Consider the following 8,239-nt stretch of genomic DNA (forward strand, 5'->3'; position numbering starts at 1 on the left):
GGTCGCCGCCCACGCGGCCCGCGCCGCCCGTATTTTCGCGCCAAGTTCACCGCCCCTCGGCCGCGCAACGTCACGGGTGGTACGTGTGGTGATCCGAACGCAGCGTTTCGCGCCGCGCGGCCCCCCACACCCACGACGGCGCTCAAATCCGGCCGGTTTTCGGGCTCGGCGCCGCCGACGGTTTCCATACGCAGGCAGACAAGCCCACGCGCGCCACTCCGACTCGGCTCGTGCCGTGCGTCAGCCCGCGCCAAGAACATATTTTTAGGGCATGAGCAATGGAGGCAGCTGTCCAACTAGGCTTGGATAAAACTTTTGACATATGCATGCCATGTTATGGTCCCATTAATATGTCTTTCTATCAAAAGCTGATTTGGTTTTTCTCTTTCTCTCTCACATTTTCCACTTTATGGCTGAAGAGGTTGCCTCCTGATGAAGAGGCTGCCTCCTCATCCGAACCTACTTTGGACCACCCGAACCTAGTTAAAGGTGTGAGGCAACACCCCTAGGGCTATGCATTGGGCATGCCCTTAACGGCCGGTGAGGCGATCGGGCGACAGGGAGAAAGGTAAACGACGATGACGATGACGCGGCGGTGAGACAAGGACGGCGACCCCAACCCCAACCCCGGTGGCGAATAATTAAAGCGCCGCGGTACCACCTCCATCCTCCCTCCGCCCGTCCCCCGCCCGCAGATAAGACAGCGAGAGGGAAGCTCCCGCCTTGCTTCCTCCTCCGGTCCTCCCTCTCCTCCACGGCCCAATCCGACTCGCCACCACCCTGGTCGTGCGGAGTCGAGGCGGGGAGAGTCAACTCCACCACCGCCGCAGGAGGAGGAGCGGCGGCACCCTTATCTACCTATCTACCTACCTAGCCGCGCGCGGAGTCGGCCCGGCATGGACTCGGACCACTGGATCTCGCGCCTCGCCGCCGCCAAGCGCTTCTACGCCGCGCAGCTCGGCCACGCCGGTACGCGCTCCCCCCCGGGATCGATTCGATTCCTTCCTTTGTCCTACGGTTTTGTTCGTTTTTCCTTCCTGTGGCTCGTGATCTGATGGCTGGTTTCGTGCGGTGCGCAGATCGGGGGGCGGGGATGGACGAGCTGGACATGGACGAGGAGCCGGCGGCCACGCCCGAGTTCGCCTGCCCATACTGCTACGAGGACCACGACGTCGCCTCCCTCTGCGCGCACCTCGAGGAGGAGCACCCCTTCGAGCCACACGCCGCGGTAGGTGCTCTGTCCGCCCTCTGCGCCTTCTTACCTGAATTTGTATGATTATTATTACAAGATGGAGCCTTTCTTCTAGTACCAATTTGAGTGCCTGGAGATTAAGCTCTTGTTGAGAGGGGGGTTGACCTGAATGCCTGGATAAGTCACCCCCGTGAACTCTATCCACCCAGGCAGCGCTTCCTTCTCAATTGAATCATGGGAATTAGGAGGAGAGATAGTTTAGTTTGATTCATCCCAAGAAATAATTCAGTGATGAGTTTTCCCTACCGCTGAACGCAAGTACCACTTACCAGTTTCACCAAACAAACTACAATTTCATATGTCAACCATCTATGTCTAGTCAACACATGAGCGGCTATCACCTAGAGTGATGGGAAGCCAACCATGATACACACTTCTTTGTCTAGTGCCGTCACTTTTCTTCTCCATCAATGCATGTCTTAGAGACCATTATCGGATAGTAGCAGCGTAGAAGAAAACTTGTATATTGGTAGCACAAATATATAGAGGGGAACTCCACCTCAATTAAATTTATGATGGCGATCAGAGGTTGAGAGGGGGTGTTGACCTCAAGTACTGAATGAGTAATCTTCCCTTTCTATTTTATCTCTTGCCTCTAGGGATTTGGAAGTAGAAATATAGTTTCTTTACTAGAATAATGTATATCATAGGTTGCATAATGCTCTAGTCTACCCCATCTGTTTGCATGTTCACAAGGGTGGGATTTTGGGCCCTGATCAGTGTTCTTGGAGTAGAAAAAATACAAGTTGACAATGAATTCCAGGGATATAGAAAAGGGGAAATTTTGGCATTTGTTAGTGCTGTAAACTCATGCTTTCCTTACTTGCCAAAAGAACAAGCTTGAGCTGGTAATGTGTAACTAGGAGAATTGGAAATTCTAGGAATTAGGAGGAGGGGTAGTTTAGATTGCTCCGGGTGGTAAGTTTTTTTATAGCCCAACACAGGTAGGAGTAACAACTATCAGTTTCGTGAAAAAAAACTTCAATTTCATACCAACATCCCTTTTTAGTCAAAACTTAATGGAACCAAGAGAACCATGATCTTCTTTCCTGTACAGTGCAGTCACTTTTCTTGTCGGCAACACTCCATCAACGCACGTCGTAGAGACCAATATATCTATTGGGAGTAGTGAAGAAGAATACTTATATATTTGTGACATATATAAATTGAAGAGAACTCACTTATCCTCTCTATTTTGTCAGAATCAAGTAAATGAGGATGTGGTTTGTATGTAGATTTTAAAGTACATCATATGGATCAAGTCTTGGTTTTGACCTCAATTAGATTGACCTTCCCTCAGATTTTTTTTTTAGATTCACCTGCTCTTTATTGGTTTGTGCATGTCTGAAAGTAGAGGTGATGATTTTTTTTGTGATGTTTTTGCTGTTGTGGTTTATCATTCTAAATCAGTAAATCACAGGTTGGTTTCCTGCTCTTATCGTTTGTCTCCCTCATTTCAGCCTTGCCCTATCTGCTCTGATAAGGTTTCTAAAGATATGCTTAATCATATTACCATGCAACATGGGTACTTATTCAAGGTAACTCCCATCCTCCTACTCACCCTTCTCTCTTATTGGCTTCTTTAATTTTAGACTATATGCAGAATCGCCGGAGATTGCGCAGATTCAGTGTTCCAGGCAGCCAGTCCCTCTCTCTGCTGAGCCGAGATCTACGCGAAGCCCATTTGCAGGTGCTTCTAGGAGGTGGTGGGCATAGGTCAAGCACCAACAATGCCACAAATATTTCAGCTGACCCTCTGCTGTCTTCATTTGGCCTCAGCTTCCCAACATCAGATGCAGAGGAAGCATCAAAATTGCCTATTCCCGCTGATTTATCAGTGCTAAAAGAGAAACCTGCTCCGTCGTGGCAGTCAAGGTATATACTAACTCATGGTAGATAGGAACACCAATCACACTAGATACATTCAAGATTGTAAAGGTAGAGCATTCATCTTCTTCCGTGACAAAATGCCAAAAGCTTACTATCCTAGATTTATTTATCAAGTGATGTAGTCATCACAGATCATTGGGGGAACTGAGTCATTGACCTGCGACCACTGTCCTTCAAATGCGTTGTGGTGATATTTAGTGTGAGTGCAGTTTTATGTTTGAGAAAAGAAAGTACCAGTTAGCTAGTTAGCTAATCCTGTAACCCATTGAGGTCATGGGGCAATCTGTTTTTACCATGGAAATTTGAAGCACATACTAATATTTTCTGTTGATGATATCTTTGCACTGAATTAGTAGGTCCACCAGTATCTTGGTTTGACTTTGGCCTGAGAATGAGCATGTAGCAGCAATCTTTTGCTTTGCTTCACTTTGATGCACCTTTAGGACTACACTGAAGTAGTGACCACCTTCTCTCCTATAGTGATCTAGTCATCAGGGTAACTGCCTTTATGCCAACTATATTCCTCTAATGCATTGTGGTGATGTTTATTTTCAGTAATTTTATATTATATATCCAGACCACGGAGAATTCTGTTTTTGACAATGAAAAATTGAAATCATTAATTCTAGATTAACGAATGCTTTCTGCTGACGAGTGACAACAGCCTTGCACCCAATTAGTACGCCAAGTAGCATGTTGGTTTGACTTGAGCATGTACCAACAAGCTTTTTCTTTGCTTCACTTTCATGCACCTTTAGGACAACACTGAAGTTGATGAGCGACCACTTTGAAGTTCTAGTTCTTTACGACTTTACAATTAAGTCATCATGTTTTTTTCCTTGGCAGTATTGACTCATCCCTCACGAGGGAAGAACGGGAGCAAAAGCAGAAGCAAGCCAGAGTCAGAGCGATATTTGTGCAAGACCTGCTGCTCTCCACTCTATTTAGAGACTGCTAAATCAAGACGAGCCGATGCTATCGGTAGACGGGTGCTCGTTGGTGCAGACTTCCGAAGACGAGTGCCCCCAAACCATGGCGCTGAGTGCAATATCCATGGAATATAGTCATGCTCCTGGAGTCTCCTGGCCCTCGGTTTGCCTGCAGAGTGCAGAGTTGATGTGGGCATTAGGCGTTAAGTTATTGTAGCCGGTCTGTACCTTGAGTTCCATCTCAGTTCACGATCCACGTACAGTATCGGTGCTGATTGTTGTGATGTTTGTACTGCTACCGCTTGTTTGTTTCGAAGCATTGGTTTGTTGTACTAGTTACATAATAATAATGATTTCATTGCAACAGCGCAAGGCTATGCAGTTTATTTCTAGTGCAGTTAGTATTGCCAAGTAAACAAACTGTCCAACTATGTGAAACTGACCACTGTTCTTTGCAGCCGGCATGGTGGCGTCCACGGGCGTCACTAATCTTTGCTTTGCCTCCCACTTGGTTTTCTTCTCCAAGCTCAAAATTCTTCAACCTTTTTTTCTTCTTATTTTGTTAGTAGCCTTAGATTTTGCATTTCAGTGAGCCTTCTTTGGAGGAATTTGTGGAATAAAAAAATGAGACCAATGGTGGGAGGAACCACCATGGTATTTCATTAAGACAGTCTTTCTTTTTTGAAACGAGGCAAGACTTGCCATTTCATTAATAGAGAAGAATAGGTGGTCAGTTTATTAACGGAAAACCGACCAAAAACCAGTACAAACACCCATGCCGACCGTCATGGAACACGACCGTCGCATGGGCACACACAACTCCCAGCGAAGCTGCACAAACACCACCTAGGTGAAGATCGTCGTCGAGGTTGCTCACCGGCGTCATCGTCATCACTCCGCACCCGCAGCGACTCCGACTTCCCCGAAGAAGCGACCAACAAAGAAGACCTTGCCGAAGCGGCACCGCGAGGTTCAAGCTGGCCAAAGCCAAACAGGTGGCTCCTCGTGTAGGGGAATGCAGCTCCGACTCGGATGACGAGCTCCGGCGAGGGGATGCGCAAGACCCGCGCCGAAGGTGAACTTCACCTGGACCGCCCCTTGCAGGTCATCGTACGCCGCCCAATAGAAGACCTCGAAGAACATGATAGCTCCGACTCCACAGCAACGGAAGACCAGCATGGAGGAAACTCGGACACGCCGGGCCAAACCGACTAACAAGGTCTTGCCGCGACCAAACCATCACTCTTCAACGCCATCGTTGCCACATAAGCCGCCACACGGAACACGGACATCGCCGGTTGGACACCTGCCAACCGCGAAGATGTGTGCATCCAGCCCAAAGGAAGAGCAGATGTGATCGAGGTCTTCTAGACGACGCCCCAAAGGAGGTAAGCGACGTGAGACGACGCCCGTCGCCCGACCCAACAGGGCCAAAGCTTTCACCCGAAGAGCCTGATCCGAGCTTGGAGGCCGAGGGAGCTCCACGGCAGTGCCTCCAACGAGGGAACAACGCCCGCAGGCGCAGCCACCGCCGGCCGGACATAGCCAGGCAGACTTTCGCCCGGAACTTCAAGACCACCATCCCCACGCAACTGGCCGAAGCCAGCCTGCAGATCCACTGCCGAAGACAGTCTTTCTCGAATTTGTGGAATAATAATTTAAGGATCGTGGACTTGCAGATGTAGTACCACACCGTAATATACATGTGAGTTTTCCGGAAACACAGAGGGCCTGATTGGCTGGCCGTAGCTCTTTGCCGCATCGGGGGAGATCTTCTTTTCAGAGCCATATTTAACTAGGCCATACACATATACCTGAATGGTAGTTTGTTTGGTTGCCAATAAAGTTTTTTTCAGCGTATTTGTGCGCCTTATTTGGTTGGCAAGTAAACTGCAATTTGCGTCTCAATTACATATTTTGGCTATTTGGTTATCAACAGGACGTAGTTTTAGTTACTACTTCTCCCAAGTGGTGACATTATCCCTCATCAGCAAAGAGCAAAGAGACACCATAACAGCGAATAAACTAACAAATAAAACTATTATAACCTCGTTCAGTTTATAATGCCCGGGCATCAAATAAAACTATTATAACGTCGTTCAGTTTATAATGTCTGGCCGGATCCTTCAAGCCCTGAATCTGGTGGTCGCCACTTCAAAATAGCAGTTTAACACAATAAGTTAAGCCCTAGCTAATCACGAATGTTAGTTCAGAATGCATAAGTAGTTCATGATACACAACCGAGAGTAGTTTATGGCACAACACACAACTGGTATGAGTAATTGGTTTTTCAAAAAGAGCTCACAGTTCTTGGGACTTAGTCCCATGCAATTTAATGCGACGTGATTTGAGGAAGCAGTTAATTGCATATCCTATGCTCACTGGAATCACGGAAAGATCCACGCACGGTCCAGTTGAAAATCCTGCGGCCACTCTCCATCCGCCGATGGGAAACAAAAAATCGGATGCCGATCCCTAGAGATTATCCCCAAGAACGAAGAGTGATTGTCAAGCCACAACGAGGCACCAATTGAATACTTCATATCAAGCCATAACTACTAGGCAATACTCCATGAAATTACTAATTGATATCCTGCCGAATTATGTCCATGAAATTAATTGCATTCGGTAGCATGCAATTTGTGTCTACCTCTTGCTGTCATATAAGTAGCGAAGGTTCGGCCCGAGCCCATTAGTCGTGTTCATCGATAAAGAGCGCTAGTAGTATAATATATACATATAGAATCGGACATGATGTGCTACAGATCGTGCAGCCAGATGAGGGGAAAGGGAGCAATGATGTTGTTGCTCGTCGTCCTTGCAAGCTACGCCTTCTCCGTTCAAGGTAAGTACGTGCTCAGGTGATCCGTCAACTGAAAGGATCTCATCGTATGTTGTACTCATAAAAACATGTCGCAAGGTTGTCTATACATAAATATACTAGTATTATTTCAGTTACATTTCCGATGTTTTTATATGGACGGAGGGAGTACATGCTAATACCCATCTTGTTCTTTCCGTCTATGCAGCCGGCCGTCAGATAGGTGACGACCACCAGATTCAGGGCTTCAAGGATCTGGCCATGTGTGTAACGAGTACGTGCAGGGGCGGCCGCCGCTTAGGGCAGACATGTTTCTGCTGTGTATCCGTGCCCGGTGATCATTGTTGGGACACATGGGACGAGTGCAAAAATTTGTGCGGGGCGGCGGCGTTACCATTCTCTGGCGGTAGCAACTAATAATGTCATGAAATATTGAGAACGAGGAGAATAAAAGATAATGCTATGTTTTGATTTCAATTATTAGATTTATTGTTGCGATATGTTTCTTCACAAGATTGTGCTCTAAGAACGAGCGGTGCCAATAATTTCCTACTCTTCAACCGTGATGAGAGTAGAGTTGTTTATTTGCAAAATAAAATAGGGAGCAGTTAGAGCTCAATCGACTGAGATTTAATTGAATCATGGTCGACGGCCCTGAAATCACCGATCCAGACTACTTTTCCTTATCCACGGATTCATGTTTATGGTGAAAGGTTTAGTATATGCGAGCTGTGCTGGACTTACGGACGGATGGAGGTTTCGATGATTACGTTAATAGTTTAATTTTGTTCGTCCGGCGTGGTTTCGTGTGACAGTCAGCATTGGATTTGATCGCTTATGCCAATGGTGCCTTTTGTTTTTGTTTGTTGAGTAAAACTTGAAAAATTCCCATGCTTTGTCACGGGTGACAATACATGTAAAGGAATAAAAACACATCGAAAATATAAACATTGCCTACGAAATTGTTTCTAACATAACAGAGTCATGTCATGAGACAGAACTGTGAAACGGAGCGGAGAACATCTGAAGTAGACAAGCAAATGAAACAGATCCATGAGGCTGTTCTCTGTTGTATATAACATATGTTTTGAATCTCATTTCTCTTTTGTTGAGTTGGTTTTGGTATCGCAGAGCTAAATAGGTTTCATAATCCGAGATGTAAGGGTTCACGTGGATAATGGCATCACTTAAATCCGCCGAGCACAAATATATATATTATAATTATTTTGTAGAAATATTACAAAGTAACACCAGCGACATTTAAGAAACAAAGTACTAAGCAACATTATCCACTATTTATCTCTCTCATAAATGTTCACCTATTTAGGCGATCAATAATATCTCATT

At 46.3% G+C, this 8,239-nt stretch overlaps 1 protein-coding gene across 1 annotated transcript; it reads left to right on the forward strand.

The window, feature by feature from the left end:
* Positions 1-685: 685 nt before the first annotated feature.
* On the forward strand, positions 686-4,457 carry LOC124707138 (protein DEHYDRATION-INDUCED 19-like). Its single transcript, XM_047238802.1, has 5 exons — positions 686-969; positions 1,080-1,228; positions 2,713-2,790; positions 2,856-3,127; positions 3,989-4,457. The coding sequence occupies exons 1-5, from the start codon at positions 897-899 to the stop codon at positions 4,098-4,100; spliced, it is 684 nt and encodes a 227-aa protein (XP_047094758.1). The 5' UTR covers positions 686-896; the 3' UTR covers positions 4,101-4,457.
* Positions 4,458-8,239: the final 3,782 nt, after the last annotated feature.

Source organism: Lolium rigidum, chromosome 4, assembly GCF_022539505.1.
Source record: "Lolium rigidum isolate FL_2022 chromosome 4, APGP_CSIRO_Lrig_0.1, whole genome shotgun sequence".
Classification (NCBI taxonomy): domain Eukaryota; kingdom Viridiplantae; phylum Streptophyta; class Magnoliopsida; order Poales; family Poaceae; genus Lolium; species Lolium rigidum.